Raw genomic sequence first — 20929 nt, forward strand, 5'->3', positions numbered from 1 at the left:
TCTAGTTTAGTGTGAGACCCAAGAGCTTGCATTTCTGACAGGCTCTCAGATGACACTGATGCTGCTGTTTGGGGACTACCAGGGGTATAGAGCAGGGTCAGCAGACTTTTCCTCGAAGAGCCAGTCAGTAAATGGGAGAGGCTCTGCGGTCCGTGAGGTCTCTGCCGACTGCTCAGCTGCCAGTGTAGCAGGAAAGCAGCCACAGACGATAGGTAAAGGGATGGCTGTGGCTGTGTTCCAGGAAAACCTTATTTACAAAAACAAGCAACCGGCCCTTAGTTTGTTGACCCCTGATCTAGAGAATACAGCTTAATTGCAAGCAGTTGCATTAAGGGTTTTGTGATAAAGGTTTTAATAGGGAATTAAGTCAGTGCAAAGATCTGGTCTAGGGGCTGTTAGGGAAGCCTGAGGAAGTGGCTTTTTTTTTTTTTAATTGTTTTTTAATTGAAGTATAGTTGATTTACAGTGTTGTGATTCAGGTGTACAGCAAAGTGATTCAATTATACATATATATGTATATATATATTTTCAGATTCCTTTCCCTTATAGGTTACTACAAAATATTCAGTAGAGTTTCCTGTGCTCTACAGCAGGTCCCTGTTGCTTATCTGTTTTATATATAGTAGTGTGTATATGTTAATCCCAAACTCCTAATTTATCCCTCCCTTACCCTTTCCCCTTTGGTAACTATAAGTTTGTTTTCTGTGTCTGTGGGTCTGTTTCTCTTTTGTAAATAAGTTCATTTGTATCTTTTTTTTTTTTTTTTTTTAAGATTCCACATATAAGTGATATGTGATATTTGTCTTTGTCTGGCTAACTTCGCTTAGTATGATAATCTCTAGGTCCATCCATGTTGCTGCAAATGGCATTATTTCATTCTTTTTTATGGCCGAGTAATATTCTGTAGTGTGTTTGTGTGTGTGTGTGTGTGTGTGTGTGCACGCCTAAAAGTGACAGAACATGCATGGTGTGGGGTATTCAATAACCTGGAATCATTTTAGTGTGGCAGGCAGTGAAGGCCAAGACATGTGGAAAGAGTCTTTAAAGATATTTTAAAAACTTTTCCTTAGATGAGTGGAAAGCTATTGAAGGGTCTTAAACAGGTAAGAGACTTGTCAGATTTGTGGTTTAGAAGGATAATTCCAGCAGATGGAGGAATTCCAGAAATATTTAGGAGGTAGGTTCAGTAGGACTTGGTATTCATTGGATACAGGACTAGGAGAAGAGATAGTCTAGCTGCCCAGATTTGAGGCTGGGACAGATGGTGAAGTTGTTCACTGAAACAGGGTACATTGGAGAAAGAACTTATTTGGGAATGGAGAGGGAAGGTGATGAATTTAATGTGGGGCCTGTTGAATTTATGACGCCTGCAAGATATCCAGGTAGTTTTGTCCTCTGAGTAGGAGGATGTTTGAGTGGAAAGCTTGGGTCCGAGAGATCTGAGGTTGCTGGGTTGGAGGCTGTTAGTATGCAGATGGCTATTGAAGTGAATTATATCATCCAGAACAGCGTGAGAAGAGAAGGGCGCCCAGAACAGAAACCAGAACACCAAGAGTTTAGGGATAAACAGAGACAGAGGGCCTTACAGAGAAGGCTAAGACAGAGTAGCAAAGTGTAGGAGGATAGTCAGGAGAGTATGGGGTTATCAGAAGCCTGGAGAAAGGAGTATTTCAAGCAGGGAGTAGTTAATAGTGATGACTGTTGGCAAAAGGTCAAATAAAATAAGGACATGGAAGTTCCAGTGGACTTAGTGACAAGGGGCTCAAATATGACCTTGGCTAGAGCAGCTTCAGTAAAATGGTTGGGTGGAAACCAAAGAGCAATTGTTTGGGAGTGAGTAGGAGTGAGGAAGTGGAACCAGTGAAAGGGATACTCCTGGGAAAGAATTGCTATGCAGGGAAAAAGACAGGGGGCCCTGAATTAGGTGTTCAGGGTTTCTGCAAATTTGAGAGAGACTTGACCGTGTTTAAACGTAATGAGGGACTTCCCTGGTGGTCCAGTGATTAAGACTCCGCACTTCCACTGCAGGGGGCACGGGTTTGATCCACAGGGGAACTAAGATCCTACATGCCATATAGGGTGGCCAGAAAATAAAATAAAGTAAGATAAAATAAGATAAGATGATAAGATAAAATAAAATACTAATGAGAAGGTGCCAGTAATGAGGGAGAAAGTGAAAATACAGGAGAGAGGACTAATTGAGAGGGTAAAATCCTTGATGATAAGGTCATAATCTTGAGTATATTTTTTAAACTGGTCTTTTAAGGAACAAACTACAGAAACATAAGAACTAGGTTCTTTTAAGGAACAAACTACAGAAACATAAGAACTTAGGATTTTAACAATGTAGAATAGCTTTTGTAGCTGCTGCAAACAATTTCAGTTCTCAGAGAAAGGGGATATATTACGAGAACTTGAGTCAGTCAATAAAACCGTTCCCTGATTTCTGATCCGACTAAATTAATCTGGTGCAGTAAGTGAATGGATACTTATGTAACTATCATTCTAGATGATACAAGTTGCTATGTTTTCTTTGGAAAGCTAACTGGATAGTATTTGACTTGATTTATATCATTTTACTGAGATTACCAATACTGAATGTTAAAAATGATAGTAAATTCCAAATGATAACATCTATCTATATTTCTATAAGACTGATAGGGTGAGAGATGTCTGTTTATCTTATATCTGCTTATTTGGCTTATTGTTTATTCGTATCTACCTCCTTTATTAATGAGGGTAAGAAATAGGTGGTATATTGCTAAGGCTGCATCGAAAATCAGTCCGAATTGATGGGCAGGGCCGCACGTTACAGTAAAGAAGGTAAACTCATTCTGGTGGTGATATAAAATTTAAAGTAGATTTCTTTCTCTTTTAGGTTTTACACTCGTGATTTGCCCATTGATCTCCCTTATGGAAGACCAGTTAATGGTTTTGAAACAATTAGGAATTTCAGCTACCATGTTAAATGCTTCTAGTTCTAAGGTATGTGTGTGTGGCTTTTATTGTATTTTATTTTTAATTTACACTCTTCATTGAAATAGGAACCTTAGATTCAATTGAGTTGCTTATAAAATTTAAAAACTGATAACTGTTTACATTGGAGTCGAAAATTACTGCTCGTAGGTCAGTTCTAGCCCACTGCCTATTGTGTGTGGTCCGTGAATTAAGATTAGTTTTTATATTTTTAATTGGTTAAAAAAAATCAAAAGAAGCATAGTATGTTGTGAAGTGTGAAAGTTACATGAAATTCAGATTTCAGTGGCCATAAATACTGTTCTGTTGGAACAGAATCACGCTGGTTCTTTTATGTGTAGTCTGTGACTGTTTTCCCACTGTAGCGGCAGAGTTGAGTAGCTGCGATATGGACCACAACACCTAATACTTTCTATCTGGCACTTTACAGGAAATATTTGCTGACTGTTTTATAGTGTCCATTCTAAAACAGTGAGCAAGAATTTCTTATTATGCAATATAATTAAGTACAAAAAATGAATTAGTAACAAGGTACCCAACCCCTGTGGACTTTCTTCTGTTTGGGAAGGGACTCTCTTACCTTTATCTGTAGAATAAAGCATTTCCAAGGTGTTTGTTTTTTAAAAAGCATATTATTGAAAATTTTAAAAATATACAAAAGTAGAGAGAATAGTATAAAAACTGCCATGTATCGTTAAGTACCTTTAACAGTTATCAGCATATGACCAATTTTTTTCGTCTATATATCCCCAATTTCCCTTCCTGCCCACCCTTGGTTTATTTATTTGAGATAAGTCCCAGACATCATATCATTTCAATTGTAGCTTCTTCTTCAGTGTGTATCTCTAACATTTTAAAAAGGTAACTACAATGCCATTATCACATCTAAAAAATTTAGTGTTAGTTCTTTAAAACCATCAAATAAAAAGATTCAGATTTCTGTCTCATCAAATGTTGTTGTTATTTTTTTAAATCATGGTCCAGATAAGGTTCATGCATTATGTTGTATTGGTTGATATATCCATAGGTTTCCCTTATTTCTTGTTTGTTTCCCATGCAAATTATTGTTTAGGTTGGTTTTTTTGTTTGTTTTTTTGTCCTATACTTTCCTATATTTTATCTCTTCCTGACTGTATTCTTGTGATGTTGTTTCACTTTTTCCTTTTAGTTAGATCTAAAAGCTTGACTGTATTTGGGCTTTCTTTTCTTTTCTTTTTTTTGGGCAAGAGTATACTTTCCCCTGGTATCACTCAGGAGGTATGTAAAACCCAGTTATATTTTTGTAACATTAGCTTGATCAGTGGGTTCAGCTTATGTCTGCCTGCTCTGTAATTATCAAGTTCTCTATCACCTTTTCATCTAATGGTTTGTAGCAGCCACCGATGATTATTGCCTATCCTAGAGCATTATTTAATTAGGGGGTTACAAGATGGTGATTTTTAATTCTCACTTTTTCTTATATTAGCTAGACTTCTTCTGTAAAAAAGAACTTTTTCCTTATTAACTCTTTGCAGATTGAAAGTTCTTTCCCTTTCTTTACCAATTTTCAGAAAGAGTTGGTTTTCCAGCATTCTCCAAAGGTGGTCAATAAGTTCTTTTTTTTTTTCCCAAGTATCATTGTAAATTTACGGATTTTTAACATGTTTGATCCATAGTTATTATTCTTTTTTTATGGTGAAATAGCCCCATCTTTGAGTAGTGAGAGTCTTATCTAAGGTGGCTCCTAAATCTAGCTCATAGCTTTTGAGTCTTTGCTTCCTTTTATAAGATACTCTGTGCTCATTTTGTATGTTTTCTCCCAACCCTAAAGTCAGCTATGTCTTCAGGAAGCCCTGGTTCTCCTAGTCTTTCCCATATAATTTTGTTTTATTTAAACTCTTGTGTCATTATAACTGCTTTCTCGTTCACCAAAATGAATCTGTGGAGAACACTGCCTTCTCATATTGCACTTCTTTAAAACTGAAAAAGAGAGTAATAATAATGGAAAGTACAGTTGACCTTTAAACAACGTGAGGGTTGGGGGCCCCTAACTGTACACACAGTCAGAAATCTGCGGGTGACTTGTAGTCAGCTCTCCTCATTTCAGGGATTCAACCAACTGCAGATCGCAGTACTGTAGTATTTACTATTGAAAAAAATCTGCATATAAATGGACCCATGCAATTCAAATTTGAGTTGTTCCAGGGTCCACTGTAGTTAGAAAGGTGTGATAATTACGAGTTCAGGCCATGTCACTACTGCTTGAAGAGTTGCTGAGGAAATAGCCTTATGTTTGCTCCTCGAATATTTCTGGGACATTTAGGACCAGCTGAAATATTTAATACACTTGGGCCATTTCTTAACAAAACTAGGAATATCTCGAGTTAACAAACTGCTTTTCTGGGATGATTGAAAGTATTTTGAGATTCTATCGCATTCACCACTTCTTTTGGTCCTAATTAGGTTAGAGGGAAAAAATACAACATCCAGTGTTCTAAATATTATAGAAAATAACAGCAACATTAAGAACCTAATAGCTGTTAGTTCTTAAGATTTATTCTTATTACAGATGTCAGCGGTCCCTGACCTTTTTGGCACCAGGGGCCAGTTTTTTGGAAGACAGTTTTTCCACGGACGGGGGTTGGGGGAGGGGGTGGTTTCAGGATGACTCAAGTGCATTACATTTACTGCGCACTTTATTTCTGTTATTATTACACTGTAATGTATACTGAACTAATTACACAGTTCACCGCAGTGCTGACAGGAGGTGAGCTCAGGCAGTGACGTGAGCGACGGGGAGCGGCTGTAAATACAGATGAAGCTTGCTCACTCGCCGCTCGTCTGCTGTGCAGCCCGGTTCCTAAGAGGCCACGGACAGGCAGTGTCCTGTGGCCCGGGGGTTGGGGACCCCTGATATATATAATATATAAATATATGTATTTCATATTATAAAAATTTAATGAATAAGATACTTCATAAAACCTAGATTATGAGTAGATTTGATAACATCACTAAAATAGCTAGTTCACACATGCATGAAATGATTTCGAATATAATGTTAAAAATTAATAAAACCCACCTTTATCACCATACCTATTGCATTGAGCTTCCATTTTGGCATTTATTGTGAAAAATTTAGCATTATGCCTTTATGGAGTAAATGCTTATTGGAGTGTCTTCACATTCATTTTTTTGTTCTCTTTTTTGTCAAATGAGATTATTCTTTTATCAGCAGTCTGGATGTAAGTAAGTAACTGAAATGCTGTTTGCACAGCTGCCATGAAGTTTAGTACTGGGACATTACTTTGATTTTAATGAAGTAAACATCTGTTGCTAAAAGAGCCCCAAGGCTGTTGCTTCTGAGTAATGAATGTCTTCATTTACCACTGAGTATTGCAGTCTGCTAGCTTAGCTCTACTATCATTGTGTCTGTGTTTCCTTTCAATAGGAGCATGTGAAGTGGGTTCATGCTGAAATGGTAAATAAAAACTCCAAGCTAAAGCTAATTTATGTGACTCCAGAGAAAATTGCAAAAAGCAAAATGTTTATGTCAAGACTAGAAAAAGCCTATGAAGCAAGGAGATTTACCCGAATTGCTGTAGACGAAGTTCATTGCTGTAGTCAATGGGGACATGATTTCAGACCTGGTATGTATGTTGTATCTAGAAAACCCCTTGATGCTAGGGACTCTTTTCTTACTCAGCTTTACATGATGGAAATCCCTGCTTCCATTAAAATTATCTTCTTAGGTAGTTATTACTCATTTTTTCTTGCCTTAATATAAAGGGAGTCAAGAGGCAGAATCTTTGATCTCTTTACCCCTCACCCCCATGGTAGTGTTTATTAGTCTAATTGCCTTTATCTTTTGAAATGTGTGCTTATTAGCAAATATTATACCTTGCCATCTTTAGCCATAAAGGTTTACTGACCTCCAGATTCTCCTTCACATCTGTTGAGGAATTTGCATCTGCTTCAAATTTGTCTCTTTTAGTCGTCATTCTGGGTGTCTTTAGCACCCACTTCAGGATCTACACCCAACTAACTCGTCAGTGTTATAGTTCTATGGTATATTTTAGTAACCTTATTCTTTGCTTCTCCAACAGAATCCTACAGTCATAGCCTGAATCAGATTACTCAGACATGTTCTGTGCAAAAAAATCTGAAAATTAAATAAATTGTTTGGGTTTTTTTGCTATTGAGTTATATGAGCTCTTTATATATTTTGTATATTAACTAACCTCTTATCAGGTATATGATTTTTTTTTTTTTTTTTAATTTTTTTTTTTTTTTTTTTTTTTTTTCAGGTATATGATTTGCAAATATTTTCTCCCATTCCATAGGTTGCCTTTCACTATGTTAATGGTTTCCTTTGCTATACAGAAGCTTTTTAATTTGAGGCAACCCCACTTGTTTTTTGGTGTGTGAGTTTTTTTTGCTTTTGTTGCTATTGCTTTTGGCCTCAGATTCAAAAAATCATTGCCAAGACTGATGTCAAGGAGCTTATCTCATATGTTTTCATCTAGGAGTTTTATGGTTCCAGATATTACGTTCGAGTCTTTAATTCATCTTGAGTTGACTTTTATATGTGGTGTAAGATAAGGGTCCAGTTTTATTCTTTTGCATGTGGCTGTCCAGTGTTCCCAACACCATTTATTAAAGAAACTATCATTTCCCCATTATATGTTCTTGGCTCCTTTGTAGTAACTTTATTGACTGTATATGCGTGGGTTTATTTCTGGGCTCTCTATTCTGTCCCATTACTTTAGCTATAGCTTTTATTTGTATGTTCTTATATTTTTATTACTGTAGCTTTGTAATATAGTTTGAAATCTATAGCATAATACCTCCAGCTTTGTTCTTTCTCAGGATTGCTTTGGCTATTTGGGGTCTTTTCCTATTTTTAGGGTGGTTTTTCCTATTTCTGTGAAAAATACCATTGGACTTTTGATAGGAATTGCACTGAATCTGTAGATTGCACTGGGTCATTTGGACATTTTAACAATATTAATTTTTCCAGTTCATGAGCACAGAATATCTTTCCATTTGTTTGTGTCTTCTTCAGTTTCATTCATCAGTGTCTTTTAGTTTTCAGTGTATAGGTATTTCACCTTCTTGGTTAAATTTATTCTTGGGGATTTTATCCTTTTTTGATCTAGTTTAATTTCTCTTTCTGATAGTTGTTATTAGTGTATAGAAACACAACTGATTTTTGTATTTTGATTTTGTATCCTGCAACTTCGCTGAATTTGTTTATAAGTTCTACAGGTTCTTGGTGGAGTCTTTAGGGTTTTCTATGTATAATGTTATGTCATCTGCAAATAGTGAGTTTTACTTCTTTCATTCTGATTTGGATGCCTTCTGTTTTGTTTTCTTACCTAATTATTGACTAGGACTTCCAATCTATGTTGAATAAAAGTGGTGAGAGGAGGCATCCTTGTCTTGTTCCTGATCTTAGAGGAATAGTTTTCAGCTTTTCACCATTGAGTATGATGTTAACCGTGGGCTTGTCACATATGGCCTTTATTATGGTGAGATTTGTCCCCTCTAAACCTACTTTGTTGAGAGTTTTTATCATGAATGCATGTTGAATTTTGCTTTTTCTGCATCTACTGAGATGATCATGTGACTTTTAGTTTTCATTTTGTTACTGTGATATATATCACATTGATTGATTTGCAGATATTGAACCATCCTTGCAATCCTGGAATAAATCTCACTTCATCATGGTGTATGATCCTTTTAATGTATTGCTGAATTTAGTTTGTTAATATTTTGTTGAGGATTTTTGTATCTATGTTTGTCATGGATATTGGCCCATAACTTTTCTTGTAGTGTTCTTTCCTGGTTTTGGTATCAGGATAATGCTAGCCTCATAGAATGAGTTTGGAAGTGTTCCCTTCTCTTCTATGTTTTATAAGAGTTTGAGAAAGACTAGTGTTAATTCTTCTTTAAATTTTTGGTAGAATTCACCAGTGTAGCCATCTGTTCCTGGACTTTTGTTTGTTGGGAGGTTTTTGATTACTGATTCAATCTCCTTACTAGTGTTTTTTCTGTTCAGATTTTCTATTTCTTAATGATTTAGTTTTGATAGGTTTTAGTAGGAATTTATCTGTTTCTTCTGAGTTGTCGAATGTGTTGGTATATAATTGTTTACAATAGTGTCTTATAATTGTATTTTCATAGTATCAGTTGTTATGTCTCCTTTTTCATTTCTGATTTTATTTATATGAGTCTTCTCTCTTTTTTCTTGTTGAGTATGGCTAACAAGTTGGTCTATTTTGTTTATCTTTTCAAAAAACCAGCGCTTAGTTTCATTGATCTTTTCTATTGTCTTTTTAGTCTCTATTTCTTTTATTTCCATTCTGATCTTCGTTATTTTCTTCCTTCTGCTAAATTTGGGCCTAGTTTGTTCTTCCTATTTTAGTTCCTTGAGGTGTAAAGCTCGGTTGTTTGAGATCTTTCTTGTTTCTTAATGGAGATGTGTTTTGCTGTGAACTTCCCTCTTACAACTGCTCTTGCTTCTTGTAAGTTTTGGTATGTTGTATTTCCACTTTCACTTGTCTCAAGACATTGTAAAATTTCTCTTTCTTCATGTGTATCTCAACTAGTGTGACTACAACTAAATGCCTCCCAAAAGGCCTGTTCTTTTTCCTTCTGTCTTGTAACTGGGAATCACTATTTGCCCTGTTGCTGTGTGTAGTCAAAAACTTTTTTTTTTCTTGATCAAAAACTTTTGATCTGCTTCCCTTCTCCATGTCTTTCCCTCTTCCTCCCCATTCGCCCAAGCAATTTCCCCTTCAGTCTTCCCTATCTTAGAAAATCACTTAATACTCACACATTTACTCAAGCCAAAGTTTTAGCAGATCTGTTTAGTCAGGGTCTAGTCAGAAGACAAAAGCCATACCAGTTATTTGAACACAGAGAATTTACATTACATTATGTAAAGAATTGTTAACTAAGTAAAAAGTGATTATAAGCAGCTAACTGAAAAAAGAAAAAGAAAACTCTAACGTATCATGGAGGTAAAAGCTAGAAGAAGCAACTAGCATCCCTAGGGCTGGGGGAACAGGAAGAAAAGGTTGGGATTGACGTGATTTAGAAACCTAGAGGAGGGGCCTGTGGAGCTGACGCTCAGACCTGTGGGAGGCCCAGCTCCGTGGTGCTGGTGTCTGTGGAGGCAGAGATAGGGTGGACCTGTGATGAAGTCAGTTCTCCAAAGCTCAGAAAACTGCCAACTGTATTCAGCTGCTGCTAAGTGGTGGATAAACCTTGCTGGGCGACATTCCCGAGAACACCAGCAAACACACAGGAGGCAAACTGGAAGGAGCAGCACTCTTCTTCCTCCCCCAGCCTTGCACTTTGTGCTTCCAGGGCCAGCTGGCAAAGCAGAGATTCCCCACTCCAGCGCCACAAAGCAGAGTCTAGAAGGGTGGAGTTGGAGCTGAGAACAAGTAACTTCATGGTGGCACATTGTCCCTGACTTATCCTACCTCTGCAGATCCGGTCCACCACCAAGTCCTGTCGCCTCCATCTCGAAGTTGAATCTCAAGCTTGTCCACTTCTCTTTGTCTGTACTGCTATTTCTTAAGTCCAGCTGGGCTCCTTTCCACCAGTCTACTACACTAGCTCCCTAGCTTGTCTCTGTTCCAGTCTCACCCTTTTACAGTTCATCCTTCACCCAGCAACCAAATCAAATCATGTTACTTCCCTCCCTAAACTACCCAGCAGATTCTCTTTGTACTTAGAATAAAGTCTACATTCTTAACTGGGGTCCCTAAGACCACATGTGATCTGTCCCCCGTTTGTCTCTGCCCAGTTTCCCCTCACATGTTACACTCCAGCTACAATAAGGTTATCATGATGACCGCTTACCATGTCCTGATAATCAGATACTTATTGGTTTACTCCTTGCATTGTCTGATTTCTTTGCTTGAATTGTAGTTCCGTTCGCATAGCATCTTTGCCTTGTTCTCACTTTATCTCTGGTGCCTAGGTCTCTAGGTGCTTGGCACATAGTTAAAAGTGTTCAGCATACGCCAGGTGATGAATGGATGAATCTTGGGCTCTTCCCCCACCCCCCGCACCATATCCCAATAGTCACTAGGACCTATGGGGTTCCAGTTCATGTATTTCAGTCTTTTCTTTCTGATTTATCCTCAGTGTCATGCCTTATTTCATATTCACTGTTTTCAGTTTTCTAGTCTGTCATTGCCACCTTTTAACTCATCTCCCTTTCGTCAGCCTTTTGCTTTACTCCAGCCCATCCTTCACACTTCCACCAAAAGACGATTCCTGAAACATAGACTGTGTCCTTTATCTGCTTGAAAAATCACACGACTCCTCATTTCCTATAGGGCAAAGTTCTAGCTCCTTAGAATCAACCAACTGTTCAGTTCATAGTCTTACTTGAACCTGCCTTTTTATACTCTTTGGAGTAACAGTATCAGTCAGGGTTTCGGTAGGGAAGCCGAGCTCTTATGAATGTTAAGGGATAAGGGATTTATTTTAGGAAGCAGACTTTGCACAGTTGTGGGAGGAGCTGGGGAAGGGAAGGTCTGGAGGGGGAGTTGGAGGGTCAGAGAAAAGTCACTGACTAGTCCTGGAGCACTGGTGTGGGAGGACCAAACGGAGCTTGTAGGGAAATCTGCAGCTGGCATGGCCATTGCCAGAGGGGCCGCACAGGGGGAGCTCAGGCGAGGTCTCTGGTTAGTTTCCTCTGAGTAGCCGTCACCTCCGTGGGTCTGCTGCCAGGCATCTAGAGGGCCGGTGTTGATCAGTGAAGCCTACAGCTGGGGAGAAGAGCTGAAGGAGGAATGGGGAAGAACTGGGACAGGCTGGCATTTGTCCACCATCCTATCTGCCGGGAAGGCCCTTCAGAGTGTAGCAGCTGCTTCTCTCCTGCCTCCTAGGCCTTACACAGGTTCCTCTTCTGGTCCAGCTTTAACTTGGAACCATCCAGGCAATAGAATAGAGTTCCCAGCCAACTGGGGTTGACAGTAGGTCCATCTAGCACAGCACCCTGTGATATAGCCCCTCTGAACTGCTTGCTGATACCTGAACCTACCGAGTGATTTCATGCCAGTGTGTTTGCCGCACGTGTGCGTGCTGCTTCCTCTGCCTGGTGTTTTCTTCTTCCCTTCTTCCCGAACTGCTGGATTCTTCCAGACCCAACTCAGATGTTATCTCCCTTGAAGCTTTCACAACTTCCCAAGCAGTTACTTTCTGTGCCGTTTTCATACGAGTCCTCTACCTTAGCATTGAGCCATCTCTCCCACATTTCTTTTTTACTTTTCTCCAAATAGTAAGTACTTCAGGGTGTGCTCATAGACAACTTCTCTAGTGACTTAGATGTGTCTAATATGAGCCCAGAACGGCTTTCCTGAAGTGGGTTATATAAAAACCAACGCCCTCACCAAGCGTTTTCTGTTCTGAGTTTGCCACTCTTGGATGATACCTGTGGTAGAAGGGTTTCGACTGATGGCCTTTTTATCTCTCGTCAGTTGCCATAGATTCAAACACTATGGCTCCTCCCACTCTGCCTCTCTAATCCACTGTTCAGCAGGTATAGACCAGTGCTCAGCTGATTGGAAATGTTGTGGTATTCCCTATTGAAGACACCTATGGCCAAGAAGTGTTTCTGAAGAACCAGTTAAAAGTAGAGTAAAGCCTGTCTATCCCCAAGGCTAGGCAGCAACCGCAGCTTAGATACAGATGGCTATGGAAGTAAAATTGCAGTCATCTTGATGATCTGCAGCATGTTAGAAGATGTAATTTACTCCTTAAAGGATAGCAAGAGGGCTACTTTGTTTCTTGTTTTTTTTTTCCAGATTATAAGGCCCTTGGTATTTTGAAGCGGCAGTTCCCCAATGCATCGCTAATTGGGCTGACTGCAACTGCGACCAGCCATGTTTTGAAGGATGCTCAGAAAATACTGTGTGTTGAAAAGTGTTTTACTTTTACAGCTTCTTTTAATCGGCCAAATCTCTATTATGAGGTATGTAACTTTTATGTCAATTTATTATTTATTTATTTATTTATTTTGTGGTATGCTCCGGACGCGCAGGCTCAGTGGCCATGGCTCACGGGCCCAGCCGCTCCGCGGCATGTGGGATCTTCCCGGACCGGGGCACGAACCCGCATCCCCTGCATCGGCAGGCAGACTCTCAATCACTGCGCCACCAGGGAAGCCCTATGTCAATTTATTTTGTGAAGGATTTCAGAAGAAAGGTTACGTTTTCATTATGTCTATTTACGTCACAGTTAATTATGTTTAAAAGTTTAAAAAAAATCAAGTGAGTATAAGCAGACTTATTAAAGAATGCTTTCTTCGTATATCTCCTGTGCTCTTTAATTCTTTGCTCTGTTAAGTAGAAAACACTGCCTCATTAAATTTGCGTACACGCTTTCTTATGCAAGGATGGAGAGAAAGCATGTATTGATACTAAGGACCCTAATGACATCTCTATAGAAATTAATTATGAAATAATGCAAAAATTAATATACCATTAAAGATTTGCTAATACTCCCTATTTAGATTTTATCTGATATACAACCTTGAAAGGTAAATAACCTCACAGCTGTTTTTACTTTCCAGTCCTTTTAAGGATAGACTTAATATTTTTTGAGCTCTTACTGACTAGTTGTTTCTGCCATAGTTTATGTTTTTACAAAAGTAGCATCAGAAAATTTTAAAAGTCTCTGTCTTTACAAGTTATTCACTGCTTCTGTGCCTCCTCGTCTCTGGTAAATTCAAAAATAAGGATCAAGAAGAGTCTGGGAGGTGATAGGGTCAGATGGGCGAGTGAAAGAGTAATAGAAAAAAACACCATGCCCAAGAAAGAGTGGCGCCTTGAAAGTTGTTAAGTAAACGACCGCATGAATGGTACTCATTAATTTACTTTTTAATAAGTTAACTTTTTTTTAGGTTCGGCAGAAGCCCTCAAACACTGAGGATTTTATTGAGGATATTGTAAAGCTCATTAATGGAAGATACAAGGGGCAATCAGGTAATATAGACACAAACCGAGTTTGAAGACTGAGAGAGAACTTTCCAGAAGTAGCACATGTTATTTACACTAATACACCGAGAAAAAGATTGGCACCAGAAATATTAATGCATGGCAGAAGAACTTGAAAATATCATGATAAAATTAATTTGCTTGGTGATCTTAGAAATCAGGTGTGGCATTTGCTAATTACACAGATTATAAGAGTCATAAAACTGATTTATTTTTGCTTATTTACACTTAATTGCGTTAAAGAGTGGACCTAATGACATAATGTTAATTATCAACAGCACATATTTAGTAAGTATCCACTGTGTATAAGATTGAAGGTTAAGCAGTGATTTTCTAAAGGGATGTAAACTATAGTTCCTTATAGTAAAGGACACATTAAAGAAATAAACAGTACATACTGAATGAGCTAAGTATAGATGGAGTTGAGAGTGTGTATAACGTGTTCCAGGATTAATGTAGAGACAAGTGTTACTAAAGCAACAGTTGGTGTAAAAGTAGCACTTCAAAACTATTCTGTGGATTTTCAGGAGATATTAATAGGGGCATGGGTAAAAGGAGTTGCAGGGTCAAATAAGTTTGAGGAAGGCTGCAGCCGTTTATTCCTCCTGCAGAGTCCCAGTGTGTATCAGCACCTTAGAAATTCTGACCAGCCCTGCAAAGAGACACACGTGTTTGTCTAACTTTGTTAACCTTCCCAAACTTATTCGCACATGAAACTCTTTTCTCATAGCATGCTTAACATCTTGTGGAGCTGTGGGGCATCAGTTTGAGAAAGACTATGTAGTGGGAGATAAAGTTGGAGAGAGAACTGAGATAATGGGAACCCAAACTGGTGGCTCCAGGCTTGTTACTGCTCTGGAGCAAGTTGGTGGTCAGACCTTGAATTACACTGAAAAATCGGTATGTGTTCAGGGCCTTGGAATTTTTCATAATTCCTATTTTCCCCCGTGCATTGTAATTATCAGCCTCTTCAGTGTGTGAGTTAAAAATTTTCTAGGAATGTACTATATATATCTAACCATTTCTTTTACTACAGGAATAATATATTGCTTTTCTCAGAAAGACTCTGAGCAAGTTACAGTTAGTTTACAGAAATTGGGGATTCCTGCAGGGGCATACCATGCCAATATGGAACCAGAAGATAAGACCAAGGTTCATAGAAGATGGTCAGCTAATGAAATTCAGGTTAAGTAACAGATCTTCAATAGAAGCCTAATTCACCTTTGAATGTATTTTAACTTGACTTAATTAATATGTAAAATGTTAACACATTTTAGGTGGTAGTGGCAACAGTTGCATTTGGTATGGGAATTGATAAACCAGATGTGAGGTTTGTTATTCATCATTCAATGAGTAAATCCATGGAAAATTATTACCAAGAGAGTGGACGTGCAGGTACGTGTAACTCACATCCAGAAATAACTTTTTTTTAACGCTTATTTATTTGGCTGCATCAGGTCTTAGTTGCAGTGTGTGGGCTCTTTCATGGTGCGCAGGCTTCTCTCTAGTTGTGGCACGTGGGCTCCAGAGTGCGCAGGCTCAGTAATTGCAGCTCGTGGGCTTAGTTGCCCCACAGCATATGGGATCTTAGTTACCTGACCAGGGATTGAACCCGCATCCCCTGCATTGGAAGGCGGATTCTTAAACCACTGGACCACCAGGGAAGTCCCCTAGAAATAATTTTTAAAGAGCTTTAAAAACACTATAAATGATGTTTAATAATACTGTATTTTTAATCATCTTTATTGGCTAGTATTTTTATAACAGACAATGAAATCCTTTTTGTAGTTTTATATTTGCCTATGGAGAAATTTTATTTATGTTGGAGTGTCATGAATTATTTCTTCTCATATTTGCTAAAATAATTTGATGTCCATCTTTGCCTCCTGAGTTTTTAATTAGTGGTTTCAAGTCTATAATTTAAATAACTGGATTACTTATGGACACATTTTTAAGCTAGTAAGGCTGATTATTGATAGATCTCTTTAGTCATTTTTAAAAAAATTTGAGGGCAGCTGTTACAAATTAACTTTCACAGCTCTGTCTGAAATTTCTAGATATATATTTAGACTACGAAATATTGCCAGCAAATTTTATGTATTATTTTTGCATGTTTGACTTTTTAAAGTCATTATGCAATCTCAAGATTCTTCCCACTGCAGGTCGAGATGACATGAAAGCAGACTGTATTTTGTATTATGGCTTTGGAGATATATTCAGGATAAGTTCAATGGTGGTGATGGAGAATGTGGGACAACAGAAGCTCTATGAGATGGTGTCATACTGCCAAAACATAAGCAAGTAAGCACACACCTTTTTGTCACTTTTGTCAATTAAAGACAAGCACAGTATGAAAGCACATGACATTACTTTGAGTCCTTACTCAAATGAGTAAATACATTAGTGAAACATCAAGTGCAAACCAGTAAAAGCAGATGTCTGAAGGGTGGGAACCAGTACATGAACCTGCAGGATGCCTGAATCTAAGAAAATATATTCTCAGATATAGAGAACAAAGTAGTGGTTACCAGTGGGGAGAGTCGGGGAGGAGCAGTATAGGGGTGGGGGTGTGGGAGGTACTGCAACATGGGGAATATAGCTAATATTTTGTAATAACTGTAAATGGAAAGTAACCTTTAAAAGTTGTATAAAAGTAAAAAAATAAATAGTATCAAGTGTAAAAAAAAGAAAAAAGTCATTCTCTGTTTGGGAAGGATAGCTGTTAACTTTTTTCTAAATGTTTGGTAGAATTCACCTGTGAAGCCATCTAGTCCTGGTCCTTTGTTTCTTGGGAGTTTTAAAATTACTGATTCAATTTCATTACTGGTAATGGGTCTGTTCATATTTTTTATTTCTTCCTCCTTCAGTCTTGGGAGATTGTACATTTCTAGGAATTTGTCCATTTCATCTAGGTTGTTCATTGGCAAATAGTTGTTCATAGTAGTCTCTTTGATCTTTTGTATTTCTGTAGTATTGGTTGTAACTTCTTTTTCATTTCTGATCTTACTGATTTGGGCCCTCTCTTTTTTTCTTGATGAGTCTGGCTAAAAGTTTATCAATTCTGTTTATCTTTTCACTATACTTAAATAATTAAAAACTATTACTAATAATATATGCCAACCATCATCTGTGCCTTCAGCAAATTGAAGTAGTAATTCAGACTACTGATCACAGCTCACCATAACAATAGAATAATATTGGAAAAGTTTGAAACATTGCGAGTATTATGAAATTGTGACACAGAGACATGAAGTGAGCAAATGCTGTTAGAAAAATGGTGCCAATGGACTTGCTCAATGCAGGGTTGCCACAAACCTTCAGTTTGTAAAAAACACAGTATCTGCAGCGCACAGTAAAGCAAACTGCAGTAAAACAAGGTATGCCTGTAGTTGTGAAGTACTGAATCTCAGACAATTTTTTAAAAGCAATGTCTATTAACAACATATGGAAAATATTATTATACGTGGTGGGCCGAATAATGGTCACCCAAAGATATCCACATCTGAATCCCTGGAATCTGTGAGTGTGCTACTTTACATGGCAAAAGGGAATTAAGGTTGCAGTCAGCTGATCTTAAAATAGGGAGATAATCCTGAATTATTTAGGTGGACCCACGATAATCACAAGGGTTCTTAAATGTGGAAGGAGGCATAAGATGTCAGAGTGATGTGAAGACTTAACCCACTGTTGTTGGCTTTGAAGATAGAGGAAAGGGGGCCGTGAGCCCAGGAATGTAGGCAGTCTTTAGAGTCTGGAAAGGGCAAGGAAACAGATTCTCCCCAAGAGCCTCCAGGAGAAATCCAACCCTGCTGACACCTTGATTTTAATCCAGTGAGACCCATGTCAGCCTTCTAACCTACAAAAATGTAAGATAATAAGTTTGTGTAAGCCACCAAGTTTGTGGTAATGTTATGGCAGCAATAGGAAATTAATACAGTATATAACTCTGTATTTTAAAATAGGGATTCTTAAAACTGTTAATTATTTGATAATTTGTATCTGATGTTTGCAGCTGTCGCCGTGTGTTGATAGCTCAACATTTTGATGAAGTATGGAGCCCAGAAACATGCAACAAAATGTGTGATAATTGCTGTAAAGAGACTTGTGAGTTGTTTTTAAAATCCTTATAGGCTAATATTTATATGTAGGAATACATGAGGGCAATATTAGACACCCAAAATGGATTTAAAAGAATAAGCAAGGTGTGAATAGAATTTCCCAGATTCAAGAGTGACAACACAAAGTTTTGAAACAGAGGCAAAATTAAAAGCCATATGTGTATGCATTTATTTTATGTTGCTACACTGAGGACATGTTAAACTTTTAAGAAATGAAGGGAAAAGTTAAAAAACCTTCTGAATAGAAATACTATTTTAAGTAAGAGAACGCTAACCTCTTGTGATAATCTCTGATGCTTTATAGTTACTGATAGGAAAGAGAAATATAGTGCAAAATAGAGACTATAGTGTATCATTTTTGATCCAGATAATGGCTAACCACTCATAAGACACTAATTTTGCAGTGTGTTGGTGCTGTCTTTTCACTTTTTAAAATCCTGTGTGTATGCGTATTATTGGAAAAGCTGGACTAACCCGTTCCTCGTTGAGTTCTGATGCCTTGATCAGTGAAGGTCACAATTTTAACTCTGCAGCCAGAGAAAATTATTTGTGTTTATTAGATTATTTTATACTGCCCAAATTAACAAAAGCCTGATACATACATCGGAGTGTTAGTATCAGTAATTGGGAATAACTGTCCATGACATTCTTGTCATGAAATTAGAGTCCCTAGGAAGCCATACCGGTTGTCAGGATATTGCTTAATGAGCACGCCTCAGGTAACATGAAGAACAGACTGACCCGCCTGTGAACATCACTAAGTATTTGTCATAATCATGTTTGGCTGACACTCTTTGGTTCCTAGAGCATACCCAAAGGCCTTCTGATAACCAGATTATTTTCTTTACATCACTTAAATCTCCGTGTCTTACAGAGACTGTAGCTTAATCTAGTGATGAGACTTGAGCAGTAGTCTTAGTTCAGAACATAGAAACAAATCAGTGTTTAGGGTGGCTCACACTGGGTGAAGACATATTTTTTAAACCAGTCTAACCACTTAGGACGGCCTATCCTTACCCTAATTTTGAAATCCCATTCACCTGTAACCATGCCTCTTTCATTACAGCATTTGAAAGAAAGAACATAACGGCGTACTGCAGGGATCTGATCAAGATCCTGAAGCAGGCAGAGGAACTGAAAGAAAAGCTCACTCCACTGAAACTGATCGACTCTTGGATGGGAAAGGGTGCAGTGAAATTGAGAGTAGCAGGCGTTGCTCCTCCCACGCTTCCTCGTGAAGACCTGGAGAAAATTATCGCGCACTTTCTTATACGGCAGTATCTCAAGTATATACAAACCCATTTCTTGCCCTTTCATGTTGTCTTTGATTCTCATTTTTATAACTGCAGCAGAACAAATGGTTCTGTGGTTGTTTCATAAGAACTTTTAAACGCTATGCAAAATTTACCTAGTAAACAAATTCAAACTTTGATTACTGTATGTCAAAAAAGCACAAAACTAAAATACTTTCTATAAACTGCATTTTTATGCTAAAAGTTTTATATTTCATATCAATGTTACTTAAAATTATTGCACTTATTTTTTTTCTTATAAATTTCAGTTTGTTGTCTGCAATTTGTCAAAACCTGACTGTTGGCCTTTATCTTCTGCAGAGAAGACTACAGTTTTACAGCTTATGCTACCATCTCGTATCTGAAAATAGGACCTAAAGCTAATCTTCTGAACAATGAGGAACATGTTATTACAATGCAAGTAAAGAAGCCCATGCAGAGCTGTTTCAGGGTAGTTATTAATTTTTAATTTTTATATATTTGAAAAAGACATTAAAGCCTATGGGATGCTTTTCTTTAATTAGTACTCTCCTGGGTCCAGTGGAGCATAAGAAGAGATTAAGTCAGTTTTCTTCCTGGAATCTGGGTATAGAAGAGAGAAAACCTACTTTTGTGTTCTGTAGAGGTATTGAGTAGAAGAATATAGACTAGGGGTTTCCAACCTTTTGGGATGTGAAGACTCCATTTAATGTCTGGCGTTATGAGGCACCCTGCCCTTGCTTGTGGTCACTATTGGCTGAGAAGTCTGCCTGCACAGCAGAGGTTGAAAAGCACTGTCACAAACTAACTGCTCTCAAGCCCGCAAAAGAACACCCGGCACCAGTGTGTCTAAGGACATGTCAGGTGTCCTTTACGGTCCTGACAGCACAGCCCCTTCTATTTAAGATGGGGCGCATAGTGCAAGAAATTTGAAGATAAAAAACAAGACCACAGGACACTTAATTAAAGAGGTGATATAGAAGGACTATTGAGATTATTAATCTCCTGAGAAAATGGAATAGCTGAATTTTTACCAGTGTTTTGTCTTGCTGTTGTTTTGTAGGCTGAATCACCTCAAAGTTGTCATTCCGAAGGAGCTGATAAAAAGAGGGAAGAAAAAACTCCAAGTAACTTCCAGAAGAAGTCGGGGAACATGCTTCAGCAACCTGATTGTAAGAGTACAGGGGCTAAGAAAAGAAAAATTGATAATGCATGAGTTGAGTGCTTCTAAATCTTCTAAGAAGAAGTTTATGCATGTATACACCATTAGTTTTGTAGTTAATCAAAAGTTTAAGACAATTTCATTAATATTTTATTCATATGGAGCTATATTTTCAGAATTTATTTAAGTATTGAAGACTTGAGACCTTTTGAAATTTTGAGATCATGAACTGTATAAATTTACAGTATGAAACAAGGGAAAAATACATCATTTTAATGTAAAACCCTTTAAATGTAAAATACTTAAGAGAGTAAGTTCATATAACTATCTTAAGCTCTTTATGCCTTGCCATAACTAGTTGTATTTTTTTCTTTTGACACAACTGTCTTTTGATAACAATGTTGT

The 20929-nt window shown here is 37.8% G+C and overlaps 1 protein-coding gene across 1 annotated transcript in view; it reads left to right on the top strand.

Annotated features, from left to right (window-relative positions):
• The window catches only part of RECQL (RecQ like helicase), a 32903-nt gene extending 11990 nt beyond the window's left edge, over positions 1–20913 (top strand). Inside the window, exons 5-15 of the mRNA XM_065887241.1 lie at positions 2879–2985; positions 6404–6602; positions 12783–12949; positions 13880–13961; positions 15010–15158; positions 15251–15368; positions 16136–16274; positions 17986–18077; positions 19158–19377; positions 19705–19834; positions 20426–20913. Of these exons, the coding sequence (XP_065743313.1) occupies positions 2879–2985; positions 6404–6602; positions 12783–12949; positions 13880–13961; positions 15010–15158; positions 15251–15368; positions 16136–16274; positions 17986–18077; positions 19158–19377; positions 19705–19834; positions 20426–20578 (1556 nt within the window). The 3' untranslated portion in view covers positions 20579–20913. The remainder of the gene's footprint in view (positions 1–2878; positions 2986–6403; positions 6603–12782; positions 12950–13879; positions 13962–15009; positions 15159–15250; positions 15369–16135; positions 16275–17985; positions 18078–19157; positions 19378–19704; positions 19835–20425) is intronic.
• Positions 20914–20929: the final 16 nt, after the last annotated feature.

This window comes from Phocoena phocoena, chromosome 11 (assembly GCF_963924675.1).
Source record: "Phocoena phocoena chromosome 11, mPhoPho1.1, whole genome shotgun sequence".
NCBI lineage: Eukaryota > Metazoa > Chordata > Mammalia > Artiodactyla > Phocoenidae > Phocoena > Phocoena phocoena.